Below are 27,312 nucleotides of genomic sequence, written 5' to 3' on the forward strand. Positions count from 1 at the left end.
AGTCAGCGCAGGCTCCAGCTCCTTCCCTGAGAGGCACATCCTCAATTTATACTATGGCACTAAAAAAAAAAAAAAGCCTTTGCAAGCGGCTTGATGCCAGTGCATCCCAGGCATGACGGCTGGGCTGCAAATCAGAACGGGGAACCAATGGCTGCATCCTCTTTCAGCCGCCTGTGCTCCCCACGTTGCTGTTTCTGCTTTTGTTCAGGGCAACTTCCCTCTCCGCAGGCTCTGGGCTTTCCCAGCACAGGGGGGAAACAGGGCTGGAGCCCCCTGTTAGCCCTTTGGGGCACGCTGTCATGTCTTGCAGCTGCCCTCGCTGCTTTTTGCTCCATTTGGATGTTTGTGAATGCAACAACTTTTCCTTGCATTTATCCTGTGTCTCACAAGCTGCATCTCAGTTTAATTGCATTGCAGTCTGCTTTATGGATGCACAGCTGTTTCTTTGGAGGAAAACCAGCATTAAATGACACGAAACAGGATACGCTCACTGTTGTGAGCAGGGAAAGGGGCTTTGCTTGATCTGGTGGTCCTGGTGGAGTCTGTGCCCACGTCCCCTGGCCCTCACTGCTCTGATACCCACAGCCTTTCCTCCAAGTGCAGCCTCATTTCATCCCCATTTTGCTCGTACTGCTGTTGCAAAGTGGGTGTAAAAACCTTAAATCAGCTGTGGGGACTATTCAGCAGCTGTAATAAGAAAATGCAAAAGACACCCATGTCGCCCAGGCCGTGCACACGGGGATGCGTCAGGACATTCAGAGACGCCATCCTGTGGCATTTGGCTGTGGCCACCTGAGCCACAGCCTGCTCTGCTTTGCTACTGAGCAAAACATTTCCCGAAACTCCGTGCTGGGCTGCGTCCTTCAGCGAGCACTTTTCTAGTGCACCAACGGCACCGAGAAGGACACCCACTTCCTCAAATGCAACAAGCAGCGTGCGGAGAGCAACCCCGGGCAGCCACATTTCGGTGCAAGGCTGGGGCCAAGCTGTTGCGTCTCCGCATCAACCAAAGGGGATAGCAAAAAGGGGAGCAAAAAAGGCGGCATCACCTCAGCGTCGTCAGGGAAGCAAGACGAGAGCTTTGCAGGAAAGCAGGGCAGGAAAGTACTTTTATGGGGTTCACAGCCGCTCTCAGAGAAGGGAGGAGGAAGTACGTTGGCAAATCAACCCTTGCCGAGCCATCGCTCTTCGTGGCGGGGATCGCACCCTGGGTGCAGGATCCCCACGGGACTATCAGAGCTTCGTTTCAGCCCATCTCCTAAGCAAGCCTCCTTGAAAAAAAAAGCCCCTCCTGATCCAAAATGTCCCTCAAGCTGCCACGGAACTGGGATTTCAACCTGAAAATGGATGCTGCAAAAATAGGTACTGTGACTGTTTCTTTATGCCCTTCTGTTTCTGCTTCAGCCTTTCAGGTGCAAGCCAGGTCTGCCGGGGTGCCTGTGGCCAAGCCCAGCTGCAATTTCAGCTACGGCCCAGACCCAAACCTGCTTCTGGCCTTGGTGGGGGGACCTGGCCCCCAGCTACCACTTTCGAGACAGCAGATGGTTTGCAAATGATATGCAAGAAGTGATTTGCAAAGTTGTCACTGCGGGATGCTGTGGGAGCACGGCCAGGGCTGTGGCTCTGGGGCTGGAGCAGCAGCTGTCTCGGTAGGGTGGGGAACTGGGGGATCTGGCAGCGTGGGGCTGCTGCCCACCTAAAATCCAGGTTTGGGGGGGATTTAAACCACATGGGCTCATTCTGTTGGAGCAAGCCTTGCAGGAGGTGAAGTGCAGGCCAAGGGGCAGACGGAGTGGTGCAGGCTGGAGGAAGCAATCTCGCTCTTGATCAGGTTTCTTCTCCCACCCCGACGTCACTGGTTTCCTCTCACCGATGGTAAAGAGCCCTTTGATGCCCATGCCGGGCTCTGTGCCATGGGATGGCTTCACTGTGTGATTTCCTGACTTATCTCCTGCCTCTGCCCAGGCTTTGCACGGCTCTCCTCCTCCATGGGATCCATCTCCAGCATGAGAACCACTTGAGAATGCCTTTGGGAAGGAGTGAGGGATCCCTACGGCGGGCTCTGTGGCCAAAATACCATGGCAGAGCCAATGCCTACTTTTGGGTCAAGAAACCAGTGAGGGGATTTGGGGGCGAGGGATGCTGTGGTGAGGAGGAAGGGGTGCACAAGCCCAGCCTTGTGTGCACACACTGAGGCAAAGGCCCCCTCCATGGTCCTGGCACTGGTGCCAAAACACAGTCAAGGCACACATTGGCAACTTGATTTCTCCCTGAAGCAAAGAGATTTGACCAAGCCAGTCTCTGCAGTGCTGAGCTCTTCCTCCCTGCACCTTGTGTCAGCTTGCAAGGTTGTCCTGGCTGGATTTTCTTGCAAAGGCAATTTGGACTTCCCATATCAGAAGCTCCCACCCATTGGGGTGGCCAAACCATTTGCTTCACACAAGGCCCCAAAAGAAGCACTGCTGGTCCCCGGCAGCTGCCACTGGGGCTGGGCTTTGGCGATGCACAGCCAATGTGCAGGATGAGAAAAAGGAGAGCTTACCCCCTTTGGAAGAAGGGGCAGGCGACTCAGGGGGATTACAAGGATGTTGTGAGGATATGCAGGGAGATCAGAAAGGCAAAGGCGCAGCTGGAACTTAAACTGGCCACCGCCGTTAAAGACAACAAAAAATGTTTTTATAAATATATCAGCGACAAAAGGAGGGCCAGGGAGAATCTCCCTCCTTTGTTGGATGCAGAAGGTAACCTGGCCACTGAAGGATGAGGAGAAGGCAGAGGTACTTTAATGCCTTCTTTGCCTCAGCCTTTAATAGTCAAGCTAGTCAAAGAGGTGGCAGTCACTGACCTGCTCCTCCACCTGGATGCACACAAGTCCATGGGGCCAGATGGGATCCACCCGCGGATACTGAAGGAGCTGGCAGAGGGAGCTTGCCAAGCCACTCGCCATCATTTATCAGCAGTCCTGGTCAAACGGGGAGGTCCCGGATGACTGGAAGCTAGCAAATGTGACGCCCCTCTACAAGAAGGGTCGGAAGGAGGATCCGGGGAACTACAGGCCTGTCAGCCTGACCTCGGTGCTGGGGAAGGTCATGGAGCAGATCATCTTGAGTGCCATCACGCAGCACGTGCGGGACAACCAGGCCATCAGGCTCATCCAGCATGGGTTTATGAAAGGGAGATCCTGTTTCACTAACCTGGTCTCTTTCTGTGACAAGGTGACCCGCTTAGTGGATGAGGGGAAGGCTGTGGATGTTGTCTACTTGGACTTCAGTAAGGCCTTTGACACTGTCTCCCACAGCATTCTCCTGGAGAAGCTGGCTGCTCACGGCTTGGATGGGTGCACTCTTCTGCTGGGTTAAAACTGGCTGGACGGCCGAGCCCAGAGAGTGGTGGTGAATGGAGTCAAATCCAGTTGGCGGCCGGTCACGAGTGGTGTTCCCCAGGGCTCAGTACTGGGGCCGGTCCTGTTCAACATCTCTATCAACGATCTGGATGAGGGGATCGAGTGCACCCTTAGTAAGTTTGCAGGTGACACCAAGTTGGGTGGAAGCGTCGATCTGCTGGAAGGTAGGAAGGCCCTGCAGAGGGACCTGGACAGGCTGGATCGTTGGGCTGGGGCCAACTGTATGAGGTTCAACAAGGCTAAATGCCGAGTCCTGCACTTGGGTCACAACAACCCCATGCAACGCTACAGGCTGGGGGAGGAGTGGCTGGAGAGCTGCCTGGCGGAAAAGGACCTGGGGGTGTTGGTTGACAGCTGACTGAACATGAGCCAGCAGTGTGCTCAGGTGGCCAAGAGGGCCAATGGCATCCTGGCTTGTATCAGGAATAGTGTGGCCAGCAGGAGCAGGGAGGTGATAGTGCCCCTGTACTCGGCACTGGTGAGGCCGCGCCTCGAGTACTGTGTTCGGTTTTGGGCCCCTCACTACAAGAAAGACATGGAGGTGCTGGGAGTGTGTCCAAAGAAGGGCAAACGAAGTTGGTGAAGGGTCTAGAGCACAAGTCTTATGAGGGAGCGGCTGAGGGAGCTGGGGTTGTTGAGTCTGGAGAAGAGGAGGCTGAGGGGAGACACTTATTGCTCTCTACAACTACCTGAAAGGAGGGTTGTAGCGAGGTGGGGGTCCAGTGTCTTATCCCTAGTAATGAGTGATAGGACGAGAGGAAACGGCCTCAAGCTGCCCCAGGGGAGGTTTAGGTTGGATATTAGGAAAAACTTCTTCACCAAGAGGGTGGTCAAGCATTGGAACAGGCTGCCCAGGGAGGTGGTTGAGTCTCCATCCCTGGAGGTATTTAAAGAATGGATAGACATGGTGCTCGAGGACATGGTTTAGTGATGGACTTGGCAGTGATAGGTTAACGGTTGGACTCGATGATCTTAAGGGTCTTTTTCCAACCTTAACGTTTCTCATGATTCTATGATTCTATGACCCCAGGTGGTCCAGAATCTTGCAGGCAGGCAGAGGAAGCAGCGCCATCACCTGCACTCATCAGTTTGCAGGACAGCGGTGGAAAAATCCTCACATAGTTATAGAAGCATCCTGGATTTCTGCATTGCCCATCCTTAGGATAATTAATTTTTTTTTGGCACAGAGGCTGCGGAGCAGTAGGTAAATTCAATCGATGATAGTGCAGAAAAAAAGGCCAGGGGATCCTGAGCCTGCTGGCTGCTGGGGAAGCAGAGAGGGTGGAGATGGGACACAGGCTTGAACCTGTGTTCTTACCAGGAATTGCTTTTGTGCAAGAAAATCTGCTTGGGAGGAAATCCTGGGTGGTTTTCGCAGCTTGCAGCTGCTGCAAGCCCATGAGATGAGGGGTGTGTGTGTGTGTGTGTGCAGAGACCTGAGCGCTGGGGCACAGCTCGGTGCATCGACTCTTCTCATGCTTTGGGGTTTCTGGCTGCGGGGACCAGACACTGATGTCTTCAAGGGTGCAGCAGGGATGTGACTTGCTTGTGGAAAATATCTGCAAATTAGTCACCTCTGCCCTCGCTGGCTCTTCCCGGCTTCAGGGCACTTCCCCCTCCTTGTCCCCAGCCATCACCATAGCACAAGCAGCTTTTGTAAGCCCCAGGACAGTGCACTGGCTCCTCTGTGCTTCCTCATGCTAAGAAAAATGCAAAGCTATTTATTTCAACATTGCAACACCTATTGTGGCACTTTTGCTTTTACTGTTTTTTTATTGCAAGTACCTGACATCCCTCCTGTAAGGCAGGAGCAAAGGGGATGGCAGGCAGGGCTCTTGCCCAAGACAAGGATTTCGGGCAGGAGCCAGAGTCCATGTGGACACCACGGTGGCACCCAATGCAATTTCTCCTGCAAGTCACACTTTGGCAGGGCTCCTCTTTTCGGGGAGCGGGGAGCAGGCAGCAGGACACGGGCACCCTGCTACGGCTGGTCCCCAGGGCTGGAGGAAGAATGAGGATGTTTTGGAGGAAATATTCAACTTCAGAGGCGGTTATCACAGGAAACGCTTCGGGGGGCACCGCATTTGCTCTTAGTGGCTCTTTCCTGCCCTGCGAGAGTGACAAGGAAGAGCGGGGCCAAGTGTGGCAGGGATGTATTGGTAAAGGAGGAGATGATTGCAAGTGATGGACCACCCTGGTGAGAACCAAGGGAAAAAGCTTCACCCCCAGCCCCATGTAAAATTTTCAGCGGGTCCATCTCATGTGAGCTGGGCATTGCACTGGCCACAAAAGGTAGAAACTTGGAAAAGTGGTAAGCGAGGGAGCTGCAGCCTTGGTAGTTCTGGTTTTGTGACTGCAGAAAACTTTCCACTGGGCAAAAAATAGCCTCACCGTCTGCAAAGCCAAGCTCCCCACAGCCGGTCCCCTCCCCACACCTCCACACGAGCCCTACGGTGGGGACAGTGGTTGGGGAGTGCTCTCATCATGGGTTAAGAAGGACCCTGCACACTGTTATTTTGGCCTTAAATGAGCCCAAAGTACAGGGAGAGCTGTCTCGTGCAGAGGGAAAAATACGTCTGCATGTTCACATTGGTGCACATGCATGTGCATGAACATGGCTAAGCCATGGGTAAGCACAGGCCTCCGGTTGCACCTTGAGTCTGGTGTTTCAGGAGGGCTGATGCCAAAGCAAGGGGATCCAAGTGTACCCCTCTGAATGCACATTCCTTATGCACCTAGGGAAAGGCTGCAAAGAGGGAGAGAATAAACCTTATTTCCAGCAAGAACCGGGCAATTTAAGCTCAAGGCTGAGAGCAGGGGGAACCCCCAGGTAGCAGTGCCTGCCAGGTCGCTTCGTTTCCATGGTGCAGAGCCCTGATGCAGCCATGATGGGCTTAGAGATTATTATCTCTGATAAAAGGTAGTAAAAACAATTGCATTTTTCATAAAATACACAATTTCTGCTTCCAAGACTTTGTGCCGCTGGAATATCAGTGCTGCTGGGCTGAGCTGGAGCTTTTTGGGGAAGGGGCTGAACAGGGAGCTGATGGATGGAGAGGCATCCCTGTTTTCCACCCATTTGGGTGTGAGTACGGACCCTGCGAGGTGGATTGCAATGGCTTCACTTCAGCTGAAGCCCTTGTGGTCATGGGGGCGTGGTACGGAGAGCCTCACTCTGCAAACGTTAGTGCTAATTAAACAGAGTGAATATCAGCTTCTCTGTTTCCATCGATGGGGAGATGAGGTCCTATGATCAGATAGGAGAACACACAGCAAAATTCGGGGAAGGCATCAGAGTGCTGGCTCATGGGAGTGCTGTTTTCTGCAGAGCACGGGGCTAGTTTGGAGCCAGCCCATTCGGGATTTGCTCTTTGGCAATGGGCTGTGGTTTCTGCAGAGCAAAGCTGTTCGTGGGAGGCAGGCAGTAGCCCTGCACCCAGTAGCCTCCATGCTCCACCCTTTATGCGGATCATTCCCCAAAAATCCTCGCCCCTGAGGAGTTGGCAGAAGCCGCAAGACATGAAGGAACATGATTTAGGGAGAGTGGGAGCAATGCTGTTTGTGAGCAGTTTGCTGGAGAATCATGTTACTATTTATGAGATTTGAGTAATGCAGATGTTTTGGCAAAGAGCAAAGAAGCTGCCCGGAGCTTGGAGTGCAATTTGGAAATCCCATGTTTTGGTTTTTGCATCAGGGTAATCCTTAGTACTCAGCATTTCTCAGGGGAGCTGGCTGGCAAATCCCTTTTGAAGGTCCCTTAGCTTACAACCACAATCCTCTGCAGGGGGCATCCCACATCCGCATGCATTGAGATACAAGCAGCATCCTCACTGTGTTTCAAAGGCTGATTTTTGGATTCACGATCCTTTTTGATTTTTGGAATCACGATCCTTTTTGATTTTTTGAGAGGGCTTTGCAGGCCTGTAACAAGATAGTAGTGGAGAAGTAGGCTCAGAGTGACCAACCCAAGCCTGGCTCCAAAGGATGAAGGCAAAACACAGCAGGGTTTTCTTGCTGCGGGGGATTTCAGAAGGGGAAGCTGGGCACGCTCTTGAACTGCAGCACCCCTGACCTCTGAAGCAACTGCTAACTGCTCGGCACTGAGTGCAAAATGTTTTGTAGGCTCATGCTCCCTGTGGCTGTCTGTGCAGTGGGAGTACTTGCCTGCTCAGTAGGTGTGAGATGCCCCGGTCCCAAACATCACAAGGCAGCAGCGGGTGATGTTTAATTTTCTCCTTTTTTAAGCTTGTCCTTTGCACTCAGGTCCACATGCCAGGGTTCATCAACACTCATATCTAATGCAGCTTTTGCAGCTCTCTTCTGCTCCGCTGACCAGCTTCGGGGGAAAAGTGGGCAGAGATATGGGGCTGCCGCAGCTTCCCCCATCCCTCAGCATTGCACAACGCCTCCCTCATGGCCCTGGCTTGGCTTGAATGCCCTCTGCCAGCAAATGCTGCTGGGCTCAGGGGCCTGAATCTTGCACCACCCCTCACCCACAGGACCCAGCCAGGTGCCATCAGCTCCATTTTAGCAGGGGAGACATAAGACCTCAGGAAATCACCATGTGCAGAGACCAGTGAAGCTGAATTCCCCTGGAGTCATATAATTATTTTTGCCCTGCGACCATAAATGCTAACTCTCTACCCAGCCAGGTTGGTGCTGGGGGTCCTGCAGTGCCCGGTCCAGAGGCAAAAATCAAAGTGTCCTCTCTGGAAACAATCCCTCCCAAGGCATTTACTATCACAGAAGCATTTAGAGATGCCACAGGGCCATGCTGCCGGTGCCTGGCACAGGTCAGTGGCACCAGTGGGACTCATCTACGTCAGATGCAAACGGGAGACAGGGGACACTGCTCTGCCCAGCCAGTAAATCCCCACACTGGCATTTTTTTCCCCCCTTGGAGACTTTCCAGCCTCATTGTATGAGAACTGCCCCATTGGAAACATCAGGCAACGCTCTTCCCAGAGCAAAACTGCAATTTCCAAAACAGTTTTTTTTCAAGCCAGGCTGGGTCATTCTGTTATCGCTGCTGCAGAAATGCTGTTTGGGGTGGGTATAAAAAAACCCCCACACTCCCATTAAAAAAAGAAGCTAATGATTTTCTTCTCACTTGCAAGACAATTACTCCCACGCAGGAAAAAGGAAAGCACATACTGACAGATACTGCAGCCACTTCCTTCAGAAACTCTAGCCAGTTTGCTCAGCACAGGCAGAGGGGCAGAGAGAGCTGCTCTTGCTGTTGTAGCTTAAATAGGCCCTGGGGACGCAGGTCTGCTGGCAGCTCGTCCCCGTGCATCCCTGCCAGCCCGTCCCTCTCTTTCCTTGGCAGCCCGCTCCAAGAGCGTGATGAGCGGCGAGCCAGCAGGCACCCGGCCGGCCTCCCCCAACCCACTGGAGCGGCCCCTGAAGATCGGCTGGCTGAAAAAGCAGCACTCCATCGTCAAGAACTGGCAGCAGCGGTACTTCGTGCTTAAGGGCCAGCAGCTTTACTACTACAAGGACGAGGATGATGTCAAACCACAGGTAGGATGAGGCTGCTGGGCTTTGCTGGTCCTCAGTCTCCCCCTTCTTGCAACTTTGTTCATAGGGAAATGGTTTGGGATGGGTCTGGAGTAGGATATTAAAGAGGTTTTCTGCCTTTGGCCAGTAACAGAGAAGAGAGATCCTGATCAGGATCATCTATGCACTTAAATTCTTAAAGTGCCTGCGAGCCCTGCTGGGGGCTTGGTCCCTCTGTGCCCAAGCAATGGAGTGCTGGGAAAAAAAAAAAAACCCAGTTACCAACTAGAAAGTTGCTATCATTCTCCAAGACAACAGAAACAGGCTGGGGAGAAAAAGAGGTCAGTGCACCACTGTTTTTGTGATGGCAGGTACAGCAATGGGTGCACAAGATGACGGGAGCTTTGAGAGAGGTTTCAGCCATGCCCTTGGTGGGAAAGGCATCTTACAGGATGCTTTTAGGAAAAAACAAGCAGGACTTTCAGCATAGCCTGGGTGTGAGAATCTGCCCAAGACAGACCTCACGGCAGGGCTGTGGGCTGGACAGATGACAGCGAAGGGCAGCTGCTTCCTTAGGACCTCTTGCCACGGGAAAGGGCAGCTGGAGGGAAAACCTGCCCCGCTGCCTTTTCCTTAGAGGAAAAGGCTTGAAATCTGCTGAACGCTCCAGTGCATGTCAGTTCTGATGCTTTTTGAGATCTCCAGGAGAGCACAATGTGCACCCAACCCTTTGCGCAAGACAGGAGTGTGATCACCCACTTGGGCATGATTTAAACGTCTGCACCAGTGCCCAATGTCCGCAGCCCTCTGGCAGCATCATCCCATCTTCAGCCCCTCCGGGTTGTAAGAAGTCCTCTGTCTCACCTGTATAAACTATTTTTCAGGGTATGCATTGTAGTACACTTGCCAGGAAGAAATCGGGTTGTTTTCCCAATTTATATGGATAACTTTTTAGTTTTTCAACCATTTTCTCCATACCATAACTTTCTGAATATCCACCATCTTTTCCTTGTTTTGAGAAATTTCAGGGAAAGGTCCTCCCCATTGCCAGAAAAGCCATTCTCTGTACAAATTGTTGCTGGTAGCAAAACTAATCTCAAGATAGAAAACACTCGTAAGGGGAAGGTGATCAGTAGATCCTCAGGGTGAAAGCACAGGGCTGAGCCCAGTGGGATCCAGGTCCTATTTCTGGCTTTACCCCATTTCAGGGGTGACTGGGAAGAGCAGTCTCCCCAGTTGTAAATCTCTGATCCCATCAATGATTCTGACTGATACAGCTGCAATTCAGGCTTTTGGAGCGCTGACGGTCCTCACTGCTTGCAGAAGCCCAATGGCTTTCAGGAGGCTGAAATCACCAAGAAACTTCATTTCTATGGCACAGCCTCGTTTCCTGCCCGGGGAGGCCTCCGGTGCTGACTCACGCGCCTGCTCGGCCCCCACATGCTCCCCACCCGCCCCCTCCAGTGGGGACTGAGTTGCCCGTGTTTGCCACGACAGCTGGAGAAAGGAAGGTCCAAAAGAAATGGCTGTTTTCCACTTTGCTTTTTTATTTGTCCTCCCTTTTTCTTCTTTTTCTCTACTCCTCTCCTGCAAACTTTGGGTTTGGATTTTGGATTTAAGTGTTGCTGTGTTAAAGGAACAGTTTTTCCTGCTCTGGTGCAGCAGAAACAGGGTGCTCCGGTGTTTTGCCAAGTACCTTCTCCTTTGTACTTTCTTCTTCCACTCCCAACAAGGGTTAAAAAAAACATGAGAAGGGAGGAAAAATGGAAAGAGCAAAAGAACCAGTTTTCTTATTCTGAGAATCACTTCATCAGAAAAAAGAAGCGTCCCTTATTGTTTGAAAAGTCATTTTTAGTGCATATATATATATATATATATGAGGCCACCAGGTCCTGCAATCTGTTTGAAAGAAGGGACTTTGATCCTCAGTGCTGACACATGGTAGTGTCAGCCTCGCAGAGATGGGACACGGGTATTTGCAGCTCCTGCTCTGCTTTGTCCTAGGGTTGCCTGTCTCTCCAGGGAAGCACCATCAAGGAGGTGGCCAGCAACCCAGAGGAAGGAGGGAAATTTATCTTTGAAATCATCCCAGGTGAGGATGCTTCACTCCTCTTTGTTGCACGCTTTTGGGTTGGACTGTTCACCCAAAATCATTTGGGCAAGTCATTTTGTCAGTCCTTTTGCTCCCACTTCTTTTCAAGGTCCCCACAGCACTGCATTGCACATGAAAACTAATGTCTTGCTTTCAATATTCGCACGTCAGGGCTGGAGGAGGGTCCTGTGTCAGTGCCCATGTCCCATGCTGAGAAGCCTTGCCAAACTGCTGTGTTAAGCAGTTTCTGTTCCCTTCTTGCAGACCTTCAGCAAGGGTGAAATGTAAGAGCACTGCTTCATTTCACAGCCAAATAAACATTAATGGGGACATTTGGAGCCAAAAGCATTTAGCAAAGAAAACAAGAACGTGTCTTTTCTCCTCCAATCTTCTGTATAAATGATGATAAATGGTTTTTTGCAGGGGTCTCTGGAGACCAGAACCGGACAGGGCAGGACGCCTGCATGCTCATGGCTAATTCCCAGTCTGAGATGGAGGAATGGGTTAAATCCATCCGACGAGTGCTGGGGTCAGCGTCAGGAGGTAATGGGGAGAAGGGACAGCTCTTGGAGAGGCGATTTCCTACCATCTCCTTGTGCTCCGCAGTACTTTTGTGCAAGGATTTCAAAGCTGGGCTCATAAATACTTGAAACTGGAAAACAGAGCTGTAATGTGACTGTAACTTGTAATGCCTTAGAAACGTACTCCTAGACCAGACCCTGCAGTGTTGGGTCTGCTGCAAACATGGGCAGTATTAAGGAAATGGCAGCCAAGCATGAATGAAGATTTCTGGGCTGGTTTCAACCTCTTTTGCAAACTTTCTCATTGACTTATTGACTCCAGAAAATGTTGTTCTTGAAAACAACTCATATTCAGGGATAAAGCATTGAAAAATCTTGCCTTTCACCTGCCAGTTTCCTTGCTTTGCTTTTCTTCCAGCTTTTCTTGCTCAGCCCAGCCCTTCTGCCCCCATTTTCTCTGCAGAGTCTGCCTTGGCCATGCAATCGCCCTCCCCACACACAGACAAGGCTTGTGGTGACAAGATCCTTGCTTCCAGCCCCCTTGGGCATGCATTTATGCCATTACAAAATTGTGGTCAGGGAAGTATAAAACATGAATTGATCAGAAAGGGGCACACTGTAAATTTGCCACCACAGGTGAAGCCCGCAAAGGAAGCAGCAAAGGTCACTCCAGCCACTTTTCCTATAAGGATGAACTCCTATAAGCAAGATTCACCAATGAAACAGGGCTGGGAATCTCTTTAGCTCTCTTCCAAAAGAGCACGAACCTGGATGGTCATCCTGAGCCTCTCCTCCCTCCCTCTGTGCTTTGCCCTGACTATATAATTTTTTATAGGGTCCATGCCCTTCAGCTGTATAAGACAAGCATGATGGAGCTCTGCTCTCCCATAGCTCCTGTGTAAATATAAATCACAGCAGTTCGGAGGCAAGCAGGCATTGTCAATTTGAGCTCATTCCCAGTGACCCTACCATAGGCACAGATAAGCTTCACCTAGATGACGACACAACTGGATTTTGTCTGCAACCCTGGTGTTTTCTGCCTCTAAACTGAAACGTGCACTGTCCTGGGGCAGGCAGCATTACTCATCTGAAATTAGGATTGCATGAGCCAGAAATTTTCAGGGCATTGCCCCACCTGGCTCTAATATTTAATAACAACTCCACATCTGATCCTTGCTTAAACTTAGGAGGCTGCCAGTTTCTTCCAGCTAGATAAAGTGACCTTATATGATAGAAAATGTAAATTTATAGTAGTACAGAGAGCCCTGAGGATAGCAGAGAATTCAGATACCATGGAGCTGCATTTTATGTAAATACACAGGTTAACGGACTCTGAAACTTCATGCTTTAGGGTTTTGGCTTCAATGCAAGCTGAGGCAACATGCGCTTTTAAAGCAACCCACTGTATGATGGAGGTTTTGGCAAGAGCCCACCTGGAAGCAGCCCCATATGACCCAGCTAGTTGTGAGCTTGTTGTACACCAAAAAGCAGAGCAGCTGCAAAGTATGAAGCAACAGCAAAAGCATCTCCAAAATCTCAGAGGGTGCTGCAGGTCTGGCTGCCACCCTACAATGACAGCCACCTGCAGGTGGGCTGGCATGGGCATCGCATTGGCCCTGGGGAGGTATCCCCAAATTAACAAATCTGCCAGCTTGCAGTTAAATAAGCAATTCATTATCAGCTACCAAAGCAGAGGGTCAAAAAAAGTTATTTGCCTTTACTGTGCACAATGACAGGTTTATATTCATTATTTAAAAGTGTAAGCAAGTCATAAATGAAAAATCCCCATGATCAGGCAGGTGCCAACAAGCCTCGCGGTTCCAGATGAGAGTGTTTACTTGCATTTTCCTGGTCTGGAAGATACACAGGAATTATTTCAGCCTTCAGAGCACGAGGTGAACACATTGCAGGCACCACCGGGGCAAAAATATGGTAGAGGACCATAGGACCCTTTGCCATTAATATCCCAGAGCCAGTTCAAGTTGGGATTTGTCTGCTCTTACCATGCCCCAGGCTCCAAGGAGGAAGAGCTGGGATGCAGGCTGCTGCCTTCCCACCTTCGAGCTCTTCTTTTGCTGTGAGTTCAGGAGGAAAAAGCCATTGCTCCGAAGGAAAGGTACCACCCACTGCAAAATACTGCTCTTCTTTGCACAGGGGAGTTTCTGGAGGGTGAGAGGAAAGGGGAGGGGGAAGAAAAGCAACTAAATCAGTAAGACTTCCAGCCCCAAATCTCTGCAAGGCTGCTTTTCTTATTTCTTGGTGGTCTCCTGTGCTTTCTATATCATTCAGGTTTGTGTAAGGAGCTTGCCTTCTCTCCCTGTGCCCTCGCATCAGCCTTTTTGCTGTTCCTGTCTCCCTCTGTATCAGCACCCTGCTCCAAGGCAGGCAAGCAGCATGGCAAAAACCAAGGCTCACTGCCTGGTTTTAATCATTTTGAGAACTGTTAATTATTTGGAGGAGGAACAAGGTTTCATTTTGCTATTACTTCTTTGGAAGAAGTTCTGCTTTCCCCCAGTTTGCAGACTTCTTGTAGCTCCTATGCTATCAGAAAAGCAGGTACTGCTGTTACATTTGCATGATGCACTTTGGCAGGTAACGTGCCTTTAGCAAAGCTTTTGGGCTCCTCTAACCTCTCTGTCCTTTCCCTAGTGGTGTTCGGCCAGCGCTTGGCAGAGACCATGCGCTATGAGCAGAAACTCGGGCAGCACCAGGTCCCCATCCTGGTGCAGAAGTGTGCTGAGTTCATCCGGGAGCACGGTGTGAGTGAGGAGGGAATCTTCCGCCTCCCCGGCCAGGACAACCTGGTGAAACAGCTCAGGGATGCATTCGATGCTGAGGAGAGGCCATCATTTGACCGGTAATGCTGGATTCCCCCTCTCCTACTCAACTAGATCTCACACACCCCAAACTCTGGGGAAAAGCAGCCCAGGGAGCCCAGCAATGCCCTGCAGGAAACGTGGACCCTCCAGAAGGGCTTGACAAAGACAGAGGATTCAGCAGAAACCCCAAATGGAGGCAAAAGCAGAATCAGAGGGTGCTGAAATGAGATTTATGGAAATAAAGGAAAGCATTTAGGAAAATCCTGGCCCCGTGCAGCAATTATTATTTGCAGGAGCAGCCAAGGAAGGAGGCAAAGGGAAGAGCCTACATAGCCCATCAGCTAAGGGTAGAGGTTTAGAGAAAGGAGAGCAAGTAAAGGATTACAAATAAGCTCAGAGAACACACTGATGCACACAGTAGAAGTTATTTCTTTCCCTGCCAGCCCATAGCCATGATATTTTCCTCCTGTTGCTTTTCCCTACACCACCATATAGAGATGAGAGAGAGATTTTGGCTGCTGCAAGGCTGCATCCTCCTGACCCCTTCCTCTGCAGGACTAAGAGGAAATAGCAAACTCCCTAAAGCTGAGAGAGCTGCCTGTAGGTCTCAGAAAGGCTTTGGAGAGAGATATTTGTTACTGCTACCTCTGTCATGCCCTATGCAAAATGAGAGAAGATAAACCCCTGGTGCATCTCTTTATAAAGCCCTCCCTTGATAGCTTGCAGACCAGCTGCCCCCACAGATGCCTCCTTATCTCTAAAGAGGTTTCCCACCTGTCCTCACCCCCAAGTCAGAGTTTAACCCCTTGCTTTTGGCCCCAGCTGCGTAAGGCATTGCCCAGTGTCCCCTGCTCAGTCGTACAGGCTGCTCTGGGGCTTTACCCGATGGTTTGCATTGGTGAAAGCAATGACCCCTGTGCTAGGATAAAGGAAAAGTGGGTTCTGCCTTTCCATGGCACCTAAAGTGAGGCTTTTTGGTTTAAATACTGCCCTGCCCTGTCGACCATAATGGCAACAAGGAGTGCCCAGGCTGCTGCATGTGTATGAAGGTGCTTGAGACTGGCCGTGGTGATGCCCTATCTATACAGACCCAGGGAGCTCCCCCATACGGCACCACCTGAGCTCTGAGAGCCACCAGCAAAATCTGGGGTGCTTGTGGGAGGGGAGCACCCAAAACCAGGAGCTTCCCTGGACTTTTGTGCAAAACAGTTTGCCTAAGCCGAGTACAGGGGCCTTGTCTCTGTATTCGCAGGCCTGTTCCTAACCGCAAAACTTTTCCTGTTTTTACCTAGCTTTATGCAGCTTTGTTAGGAAAAAACACAGCACTTTTACCTAAATAATCCCTGTGCTGTGCAAGGTAGAGCCACGGCTGCTCTGGAAGCGTAACCATCTTGGCTGTTGGTTTTACAGCTGAATATTTCTTGCTTTCTGGGTGCCAGCGTCCTGCTGAGAGCTTTCCTGTTGTAACCTGTATGGGGGTCATAGGAAGGTGAAGCCTTTTTTTTTTCTTTTTCCCAGAACTGTGTTTTGCAGTGGGGCATGGTGAGGGAGTTTGGCCCTTTTCCCAGCACCCTGCGATGTTAACCCTGTGCTGCAGGGTTTGGTATGAGCATTGCTGCAGTCATCTCAGGGTGACTGCAACCCCCATGCACTTCAATCAAAACATCTTCTTAGTGAGGAGGAAGGCCAATAATGGGGTTTCCAGTGAGCTGAATGCTGAAAGATGCTGGCTTGACCCTCAGTGTCATCTTCGCAGCCTGTTTGAGTTTGCACAGGCACACTTGTGCACACAAGCATGGCAGGATTGAGTGGGGAGCATTAGAAAGCTGCTGTTGCAGCCCAGACATCCAGGATGCCTAATGGTATGTATTTATAGGCCCTACAAAAATACAGCTCTGAAAAAATTCCTCTATGGTTATGTGCATTTGTTAAAAATAATAGTATTTTAAAAACCCCAACCAATCCTAAAAATAAATGACCTGGGGGATTTTTGCTAGAAGTTTATAACAGTTTAGCGACTTCAAGGTAGGTCAACTTAGAGGCTTACAATCTTGACAGTGTCCTTTTGACATAATGTAAACTATATGGTATGCAAAGCTGCAAACATCTGTCCCAGCAGAACATCTTCAGTAATTGCTGTTAATCTTAAAAACCCCAGGCAAGTTTCGCCAGCTCTGCACAGAGTGGGGAGTGCCTGCCAAACACATGAACACCAGACAATATTTACATGCAAACCCTCATGAGTCAAACGCAGGCTGGGAAGGCTCAGCCCGGGTACGAACACTGGGGACCTGCCAGCCCCACGGTGGGGAAAATCTCCACCAAGCATTTATTTGCCTGCCAGGTGGGGCCATTCCCTGGCTTGGGGTGCCCTATGGATTCCCTCCAGCTTGGTTTGGTCTCCCTATTTATCTCTCTCTGTCTCCTGCATCTGTACACAGAGCTTAAATATAATCTCATGCTCCTGGAGCAGGGTCGGGTTTGCTCACCAGCTGGGTGTGAGTTTCACGTGAGTGGCTCTTTGCATGTTGCAGGGATACGGATGTGCACACCGTGGCCTCTCTGTTCAAACTCTACCTGCGGGAGCTCCCCGAGCCAGTCGTACCCTGGATGCAGTACGAGGATTTCCTGCTGTGCGGTCAGGCGCTGGATGCAGATGAGACAAAGGTAGAGATGCATTCATTTCTCTCCTTCTGGCCTTAAAATTAGCTGTTTCAGTGCCAGGGCTTTGCGAGTTGGAGATGCCAGGTGCATTATAAGCTGTGCAATTACTGAGCTTTGAAATCTGGAAAAAAGAAAAAGGAAAAAAATTAAAAGATAAAATCTCCCAAAGCCAGTGGGGTTTCCCAGCTTGACAACATGGATTTATCCATTTTAAAGCTTAAATTTCTGGAGCAGATCTAAGATCTGCTCAGCACCTCTTTTCTTTGAGCCCTTGCAGCAAACAGCAAGTGTGAAAACCAAGAGAGGAAGGAAACACAACCTCCTGCAGCCTCCATCAGCCTGAGCTGAGAGCAGAGCTGGTGGAGGGCTCTGGGTGAGGCCAAGGAAGGAAGTGGAGATTTGGGAGAGGGAGGACAGATGGGAACTGTCTTCTCCTAACTATATATTTGGGTGGAAAAGAAGCCCCCCCACTGAAAAAAAAAACCCCATTCACGGATGCTGTTCCTATAAACAAAAAAATAAGGCAGATATCCTTGGTAGCATGAGCTCCGTGAACTGCAGTGTTCAGCCCTATATTTCAAGGGCAAATGTTTCTTGTAGGTTGTTTCACTTCAGGATCTTTGGGGTTAAAAATGTCCTAAATGTTTTATATACAAGAAATGCAAGGAGATTAGGCATGATCAGCTCTTTCCGAAGAGCTCATCACACATGTGCTGGGCTGGAGGGGACTCTGCTCTTTCCTTTGTTGTGGCAGCAGCAGTGCTGGGCAGTGGGCTGCCTCTTCTTGCTGACCACTGTACAAAAACTTCTCCATGTCCGTGCTTGGTCTGCCAGAGAAATGTAATTTCCCAGGCGAGCAACTGCCAAGAGGTGAGACCATATAGGGATGGACGGAGTGACCAAGAGCCACTCTTGAGTCCGTATACATCTGTGAATCTTTATAGAGCTATTTCTTAACTTGCATTTAGGGCCATCAGGAACTCCTGAAGCAACTGTCCCTCCTTCCCAGAAACAACTACAACCTCCTCAGCTATATCTGCAGGTCAGTCCTCTGCACAAGGTATAAACAGCTCAGATTTGGTGTTGGTGAGTAGAAAGATCATCCCAAAGGCTGAGGCTGACTCCTCTAGAGAGAGCCCTCTCAAGCCATGTTTTGATTCCCCTCGAGCACCAGATCCTGACTTTTGTAAAGGAAGAATTTCAGCCATGGGGATAAACACCTTGACAATTTCTGAGCATAAATGCCTACCCTAAAACTCACTTATGAATCCCTGAGAATTAAAATCAAATGTAGTTTTTCTAGACAAAGCCTTGTGCAACAAAACTGTTGGGTTTCACCCAGCCTGGGTGATTTTCCTGTGGTTATTAAATATTAGATGGGGGTTTTCTGTTCCTTTTTGATTTTTTTTTGGGGGTGAGCAGCTCATCACATGGTGGTTTTTCTACTGACACCAATAAGACCCAGCTCCAGTTTGCAGTTATAAGGCAACTATATGTTTTTGTCCTTGGGACTTAGAGGAAGACCTGGATGGATTAATCGGGGTTTTATACCAGTGGGTGTGCAAGGCTTTTTGCAGTCTTCCTTCTCTGACTTGAAATATTTCCCCTTGGTAGGTTTCTACACGAAATACAGTTGAACTCTAGTGTCAACAAGATGAGTGTGGATAACCTGGCAACAGTGATTGGAGTGAACCTCATCAGACCCAAGATAGAGGATCCTGCAATTATTATGAGAGGTAAAAGGGACTCCTGGAATAATTGGCATAGGAGCACCTGATATGCTGAAATACTCAGTTGCATCCACAATCTTGAAATTAAAAATTTTCTACGGTAGACCCATGGATATAAGCCAGACGTGCCTGGGCACAGTAAGCACAGCAGGGTAGAGTAAAGCCATGTGTTAGTTAGGCTATAAATGTGCTAATGGTGACAAAACCCCCTCAGGAGTTGCACTGTGTGTTCTCTCCATAGATTTCAAACTATTCAGGAATTTGGTGAAGTCACCTTTTTTTTTGCTTAGAGCAGGAAGGTGAGAAATTCTTCTTAGAGAAAAAAAGGAAACTCAAAGAAAGTTTAGCTGAGCCAAGCTGTAACCCCATGGGCAAGGACAGATGTGGCAGAACTAATAGAAGAAATATTTTAAGGCCAAAGACTGCTCTGCTCTACAGACATCACATGTAAATGGTCCAGCTATTCACATGCCTGTTCATATAACTGATACTTGTAGTTTGCCTGTCGAGCCAAAGAAGCACAATTTGTGGCTTGGTGCAGCTGAGCAGACTCCCGTCTTGGTTGCTCCATGGTCTACTACTGCTGTTCTGGAGTGATATAAAAATCCCTCCCTTTATTTGGTTTTATGATGGTGCTCTTTGTCTTCACCTTCATTACTATGTGCATCTCCATTTTGGACACCAGAAAGACCAACAAGAAAATGCAAGCGTGGGTGGAAGAAAGCCCATCGCATTGGGTTTGCTGCTGACAGATCTCTAATTTCTTCCAGGCACGCCACAGATCCAGAAAGTGATGACTGTGATGATAAGTGACCATGCAGAGCTCTTTCCCCCATCCAAGGATGTGCCACCCTCCCCACCTGCCCAAAAAAATGACAAGAAGGCCCCCATCCCGCGCAGCTCTGTGAGCTGGGACTCTGCAGAGGATCCTGCGGTGCCCAGGGTGGAGAGCTTGATCCAAAGGCAAATGGTAAGGCTAGATCCTCAGAGAAATAATAAAACATAAATTTAATACAAGTGTGATTAATTATTATGGGATCTAACAGGTCAGTGAGCCACTAAGAGTGCTTGCTATTAATAGGGTAAAGAGATGTAACTGTCATCCCTGGAATATCTACATCAGGAAAACGATGTAGATAAATTTTCCACTTTCCTGTGGAAAATCTACTATTCTGGGAAAAATGAAAACTTCTAAAGTTTTTTAGTTAAAAGGCAGAATAGATGAAACCTTTTCAGTTCATGCTGGTGAAGTGAAAACATTGAGGATTAAAGGCTTTTCTCAGAAAGAAAGAATCTCTGCAAAAAGTTCTTTTTAATGGAAAACACAGTGCAACCCAAAATAATTTTTTATGGAAAACTTGTGGCCATTCCTGTTAGCATGTTAAAATGTGCCTTTTGTGAATACCGCAGTCACAGCAATCGCTGCAACCTGTCTCTGCTCACAAAGCAGGACGAGGCTGTCCTAATGCCATGGGTCTGTTTTACAGAGAGATGACCTGAATTCCAGCAGTGCCCCCGGACCAGCTGTGAGCTCAAGTGCACCCGGAGCAGATAATGGGTCCAAAGATACACTGGGAATGTGGAAAACGCAGTCAAGGAAAAGAACTCAGACTTTATCTAACGGGAAATCTTTCCTGACGGCTGCTTCTCTGGGGGAGAAAGGCAGCAATGACAAAAATGATATATTTGCCCGTGACTTTTGGAAAAGCTCCCCTGGGAGCAGCATGCGATCCGTGGTCCCCGATGGACATAAGAGAACGTTGTCTCATGATCTTTTTAAGCTGCTTGACCTTCACCGGGCTTCAACCTACGATAACGTTCCTACCTCCCAGGCAGAAAGTGGGGAAGGCAGCAGCTCCAGCCCCAGCCAAACAAGCAGCGGCTCTAATAAGGAATTTCTACCCTGCCCCAGTCCCAGCCATCAGCCAAAGGAAATAGCCAGTCCCACCAGCAGCCCTGCCGAGGTCTCCAAGCCTGATCAGGAGAGCAGGGAGTTCCTGCAAAACATGATCCTGAAGCTGGAAAAAGAAATGGAGGTACAGAAAAATGACTATGAGGAACAAATTAAAAGGTAACACACTGCACAGTGCCGCTTTCTGGAGAGTATGAAATCTTCAGCTCATGTTATTATAACACTGGTATTGCATAGATTTATTTACCAGTAATACTGTACAGTATATAATAGTAATGACTAATAATAAAATACAGTATTATAGTAGGCTATCTAAAAGTCAATGCTCATGTGCTGTACTCTCCTGACATAGTTGCTGATGTTATATTACTACAATATTAATACTCTATAGTTCTTATTACATCACTGTATAGCACTATAATATTTCTGCAATAATTACACTGTCATAATTCTTGTTATTACTACAATATTGTACCATTATACTATCCGGAATTCAATTGTAGCATTATTACATTATTAGTTGTAACCATCAGTGTTACTAATAGCTTCACATATTGTTATCATATTATTATGTATCACGTGTATTGATTTATTGCATCGTGTTATGTGGCCATTGAGGGTCAGGGGATCAGGACATAACCTCTGGCTTATTTTATTGCTTAATGACAGAGAGGGCAGACTCCTTAAGAGCCAAACAATGACTTCCCGGCACTCTTCTGATCCAGTCCTTTCACAGTCTGTTTCTCTTTGCAGTCTTGAGAAGGAAAACTATGAAGTCTGGGCCAAAGTGGTGAGGCTGAATCAGGACATTGAGAGGGAGAAGAAGAAGTCTGAGGAACTGGAGCTGAAGTTGATGAACGTGGAGTGCTCATGGGAGGACATGGAGAAGAAAAACAAGATGCTTGAGGAGGAGATAAAAAACTTAGCTAAATCCACGAGCAAAACTGATGCCAAAACCAACTAGGAGACGACACCCAGCTGTGGACAGACATAAAATGCAGCTGCATGAATCCACAGGAATTGCCAAACAGGTTCAGAGCCAGGGACTTGTATCGTCCAATATTCTGCTACTGACCACGGGCTGGTTCAGAGGAAGGAACTCAGAAGTTAGAGGCTGGTTTATGCTCTGAAACAGGAAATTTCAAAAATATTCTTTAGCTTTTTTTGGTGTGTTTTTTTCAACTCCTCTTTCAGCTGCTCAAGTTACCTGTAGAACAGGCCGATACTTCTTGCTGCTCAATCAGAATATCTTGCACTCAGGAGTTCAGGTTAAGGACACATTATGCCTTTAAAAAAATCAACCAGCAAGCATTCTTTCTGCCAGCCGGCTGGCTCCTTGCTGGACACCCACAGTGCTTCTGAGTGGAACAAAAAGTCCATAAATCCTGAATCTGGGGAGACAGAAAAGCCCTGAGGTCTGGGGTGGCACAGCCTGTCACGCAGTGTGCCTGGATGGTGGGCTGCAAATGCTGTCAGCACCACGACTGAGATGTTCACATTAACACATACAGTTGATCATTGCTCTTATAGAGCAAGGGAAGCCCAGACAGCCCATCGGGTCCCCTGAGAAGAGGTCTCATACAGCATCACTTGCTGTGCTGTGCCAGACTCATCAGTATCAAGGCTCCAGGTATAAAATCACAATATCATAAAAACCTCTTTAGTTAAGTGGCTGTTCAGTTATTTTAAATCACTGTTCCTTATAGCCATGTGTATATAAATCCAGCACAGCTGCTGACGAGGCTTTGGAGAGCACTTTCATGCATCCATACATGAAGCTTTTTGTGCAGAGGGAGTCCATCAGCAGCTTTACCCAGTACAGAAAATGGGGCTTCTGCATTTTTCCCGATAGACAGTTTTCAAAGAATGACAGACCTGGACTTATTTACCACCTCTGCTTTTGTTTTTCATCATTTCATCAGCGTAGAACAGGATTTCCTCAGCCACCTTTGTGGAAACCTGGGTATGCACCCCAGTGATGATTCTGGGTCTTTCCCTGTCACTTGCTGCCATCAGCGTAAAGACTAACTGGACCCGAAGGTCTCACGGTGCCAGTGTGGCTATTTGTACACTTGTCTGCTTGTTTTCCCACTGCCTGCCAGCAAGTCACCCTTCCAACAGTACCATGATGCTGCTGAAGCTTTTGGTGTAGGAAAGAAAATAACAAGACTCTGCAAGAAAACCTTTCACTCCTCATTTATGTTAAGAAGGGGGAACAACACCACAGAGCCTCAGCCCAGCCTAGAGCCTTCATGGGAACAGAAAAGGGAAAAACAGAGATCTGCAGGAGTTTTCAAGCAGGGTGTCTAGGACCAAACGTGTGCCTCTGTGCCAAGCATGGTGAAGTTAATGCAACAACACTGGGTTACTGCTACTGAGGACCTGGCTTTGGTGATATGAAAATTCAGCTCAAGACAGGCTGCAGACCTGCTTGGCAGAGCCTGCTAAGAAAAACAAACTGGTGAGAGAAAGGGACAGAGAGGAAACTATGTGAAAAAAGGGGAGATGGGACCAGGAAAATGTAATCAGAGAATAAAAGTCAATATTGGGTATACAGCACTTGCTGCTGTCAGCCTTGCTGGGGGGGACTTGTCTATCCTTAAAACTGAGCCCAGACTCCTTAGTCTCAAACTTAGATTCAGTTTGGTGTATTGAATCCACCTTTGCTCAGCTGTGGATATAAAGTACAGGTAAAGGAAAGGTTTGTGAAAGTTGAGCTGCATTTAAGAATCCAACCCATAAATAGCTCATGGGGTTACTGCATGGGGCTATTGCAAAATCACAGTGCCTTCCAGAGGACCCACAGCCAAGGTCCTCTGCTCTTGCAATGATCAATTCTGATTAAAATGTTTAAAATCTGATTAAAATATTTTAAATATGACACTTGGTAATCTGAAATCTCAGTGAGGATCACAGTACCCCTTTGCATTGGACCAGCAGGCCTGGACCTGCTGGTGCAGAGCTCTGCAGCCTGCAGCCTTGCAGAGGGATGGGCATCACAGAGAAGAGCCCCAAGGAGGACAGCGTGGCCTCTACCAGGCTTAGCCACCTTCAAAGATGAGCTATCCAAACCTCACCTTCCCCATCACCTGCAAGTCCCACATGCTATGGCATCCTGAGATGACACATTTCTTGTCTCCTGAAGTCTCTTTCAAGCACCACTAACACCACTGGTGCTGCAAGTCAAAGTTCCCACCATACATCTATGGGACCCACATCTTCCTGACGCTCAAATCAAGAGGTTTCCAAAGTGCCTGTGAGATGCATTTTGCCTGCCATCATTTCAGAGCAACTGTTCCCATTCATGATTCTTTTCTGTGATTTCAGATTACCTTGACAGAGCTGCTTCAGTCTTTATTTAACTTTTTACCTTTACAGGGAACTCATTACTCATCTGGGCATGAGGCTCAGGAGTCATTTAGGGAGAAACTTCTCCATTGGGTCTAGGAGAAACATCATGAACATCTTGGGCTGGAAATGCCACATGCTCCTTTCTGCAAAGATCAAAAGTGTGAAGAGGCTAATAATTCCTTCACAGCCTGCAGTAGACTGTAATAATGTGAAAAGGCTTGGCTGAGGCTCAGAAGTCTCCGCGATTAGGACAAGTGCACGTTATTTTAGTATAAACTGCGCATTCCTCCACTTCCGCTGCAGATAGGCAAAACAACCTCTATCAACACATGACTGTTTCTGAAGATCAGAGTAACTTCTTTGAAGATATTCTGCCCATTAAAATTTGGAATGTTTATAGTGGTCATATTTAAAAGATAGCCTTTCCAATAGAGGTCAGGTGGGCTGGAAATTCCTAAGTGCATGGGAATAGTGAACAGCCTCAGGGTGCGACATGGGCATCTTATGAGCTGGTATTGCTGCTGAGTGCTCTAAGATAAGGAGGGTTCTCCTTTTTTAAAAAGTGAGCTTTTTCCAGAGACAGAAAAGCATGGACCTGCACATGCCAGACCTGTGGAAACTTTGCATCCTTTTCAGCCCCGAGGGTTTATCCTCTCGGCTCAGCCACGCAAAGCCCAGAGCTGCACCTGAATACTGGAAATGTCCGAATACTGGAAATGTCCAAATACTACTCTGGATTTAATGCACTTTCAGATCTTCTGTTGGAGACACCAGAACATGAGATCCCCGAAAACTGACTGATGCATGACCTACATTTCCTTCCTCCCTCTCTTTTTGCAACCAAGCCGTGAAGCTTTTTGGGGAAGGAGTAGCAGAGAAAGTCTCTCCTGTTCCTGAAGCAGGGGTTGCTGTTCCTCTGTTCCACAGATCTGAATGCATCTAAAACTGTTAAACCATGCATTATGGGGTGAAAATATGACATCTTTTAGGATATAATTTTAGTCCTGCTCTCACTGCCTAGCATTCTTTGCATTAGAGCAAAAAAATATCTGTTTTGCTCTTCTTAGGTATTTAGTGCATTCATTTAGGAATTCACTTCACTTCATTATATCCAGGCATTTGGTAGGCGTGAGAGGCAAGAAAGTAAAATTATCCTTCCGACATTATTCTCTTTGGATCCCGAGTCAGTCACGCTTATGCTGACTTATCCCCTCATATTTTATCAAAGTTGCATTTTTGGCATGATAGTAACTTTCCTTTTTTTAGCTTGGCTATTGCATAAAGTAGCAAGTTGTTGTGGGGGGTAAGGCAGACGTGCAGGAAAAGTGTCCGGCCATTATTTAGGATGGCTTATACAAACAAAAGAAAAGCAGTGAGAACATGTTCTTCCCCTCCAGAATGAGAGTAATGCAGTCCATCCTTCCTTTACATGGGAGCTGAAAGATATCCCCAAAACAGGCTACTTTTAAGAAGAAAAGACTGCCAAATTGAGACTTCTTGTATGAATAATTGTTCACCAAGGTGGGGAGAAAAAAAAAAGTCCTCAAACTTTCAGCCAAACCCTCCCTGGAAGCAGTCCCACTGTCCTGCTTTCTCTGTGTTTTCCTGCCACCTTGCTGCAGCACAGGGATGCTACGAAGCCAGACTGTCAAACTGGCCTGGAGGAAAAATAACCTGGCAATAAAGGAGCATCTTGATCAAGCGAGGGCCAACATGGGGGCAGAAGGAAGCAGCCAGGGTAGCAGGGACAGGAGTTGTCTGAATAAGCACTCCTTTGGAGAAAATGCTTGTCTATTCTAGCACAAAAATCCTGCAAGTTTAGGAATTGTCAGTTATTCAAGCAGATAAATGCCCTGAGTGCTTGCACGGTGAATACTGCGCAGAAGGTTCCAGCTGGGACAGCTTCTTCCTTGGATAATTCACATACATTGCCAACAGCTCACTGCATGCATGGTCTCCACTGAGAATAGTTTACCCTTCTAGCTTTTCCTTTACACAGGTTTTGTCAGTAGGTAATTCCCATGAACAGAAGTGCTCAGCAGTTAATTGGGAACTTTTTTTAAGAAATAAGGCTTATAACTTCAGCCAAATACAGCAACCAGGTGAGTGATATGAATTTGGGTGCAATTTCCCTAACTGTAAGGCTGTGGGGCAGAGCAGAGAGACCTTAGTGGTGCTGCCACTGCAAGACTCCAGGGTGTGCTCAACCTTTAGCAAACATAAGAGAATTTACCAAGCTGAAAAATCCAACAAGCAGAGAGCTCAGCGAGAAGGAAGCATCCCGTTTACCCCTTGAGTCCATCATGTAAGGAAGCTTTACAAAAAGCCATTCACTTTTCATGCATAACCCTGTCCAAAAGGTCTCCCTGAGCTCCCATGCCCAGCCAACCCTGGTGACCCCCCGCGCGGCAGAGGGGAACGACACTCCCAGTGCCGTCAGCGGCCACTGGTGTGGCTTGTGAAAATTTGCTTTATCATGTGTAAAAACACGATGTGATATTTTGGCCCTCTTAACACAATGTACCGATAACAGGAACTGGCAACAGGGGAATGTTCCTTTAATCTCATCAGCTGGCCGAAATGCTGTTTGCTGCATCCAGGAAGCTATTTCCAAATGAGTGCATTTTAAAACCAGCCAGCAAGGCAAGGGCCAGGCTTTGACCTCTTATTAAAGAAATGAGGATAAGCATCAGCTTGGCATCTGCTTTCTGAGCATGTGAGAGGTACATTTTTCCTTTCCCCAGCAGTGTTGCCTTGTTTCTTTCCTCAGCTCCCCGATAAGGGCCAGCACAGGCTGCCAGCCAGCCAGAGAGGCTCCCCTTGCACTCTGGATGAGGACTACACTCGATCCCTAGGGCCAGTGCAGGTTTTGAGTCTTTTCAGTGACACCTTTACCCTGTGTGTCCCTTCCTGGGGCTCAGAGGATGGATTTTCTAATGCTGCCAAGTGTTCCCTTTGCATGCATCCACCTTTCTGATGCCGCTAAAAATCCAGTGCTCATTTTAAGTGCTGAACTCTATGGAAATGCCAATCCAAAAGGAGTCAGGAGGTCAGCCAAGCACCCCAAGGACAGTTGTTCCCAACACAACAGCTACAGGCAGTGCCGAGGAGTGAAAAGTCAAATGTCCACTGGAAACTGGAGTATTTTCACACCCTGGGAAGGGATGTTTCCGCTGGGGGAGTGGGAACATCCTGCGCCCTTGCTACCTTCCTCCTATCCAGTGTAAAGGCAGCTATGTAAAGAAGTATGAAATGGGGATAAATCAACATTTACAGTTTGCAGAAGACTTGGGATACAGGTTTAGAAACACATTAGCTCCA

General features: G+C 48.4%; 1 protein-coding gene across 1 annotated transcript; it reads left to right on the forward strand.

The window, feature by feature from the left end:
- Positions 1-942: 942 nt before the first annotated feature.
- On the forward strand, positions 943-23,716 carry LOC148055091 (rho GTPase-activating protein 25-like). Its single transcript, XM_087762954.1, has 11 exons — positions 943-1,362; positions 8,733-8,926; positions 10,907-10,994; positions 11,418-11,537; positions 14,165-14,372; positions 16,869-17,001; positions 17,967-18,040; positions 18,613-18,734; positions 19,499-19,698; positions 20,216-20,799; positions 21,394-23,716. Exons 1-11 carry the CDS (start codon positions 1,302-1,304, stop codon positions 21,602-21,604), a joined length of 1,995 nt encoding a protein of 664 aa, XP_087619080.1. The 5' UTR covers positions 943-1,301; the 3' UTR covers positions 21,605-23,716.
- The last annotated feature ends 3,596 nt before the right edge of the window (positions 23,717-27,312 follow it).

Source organism: Nipponia nippon, unplaced genomic scaffold (assembly GCF_047370975.1).
Source record: "Nipponia nippon isolate SJK-2023a ecotype South Korea unplaced genomic scaffold, ASM4737097v1 scaffold_27, whole genome shotgun sequence".
NCBI classification, from domain to species: Eukaryota; Metazoa; Chordata; class Aves; order Pelecaniformes; family Threskiornithidae; genus Nipponia; species Nipponia nippon.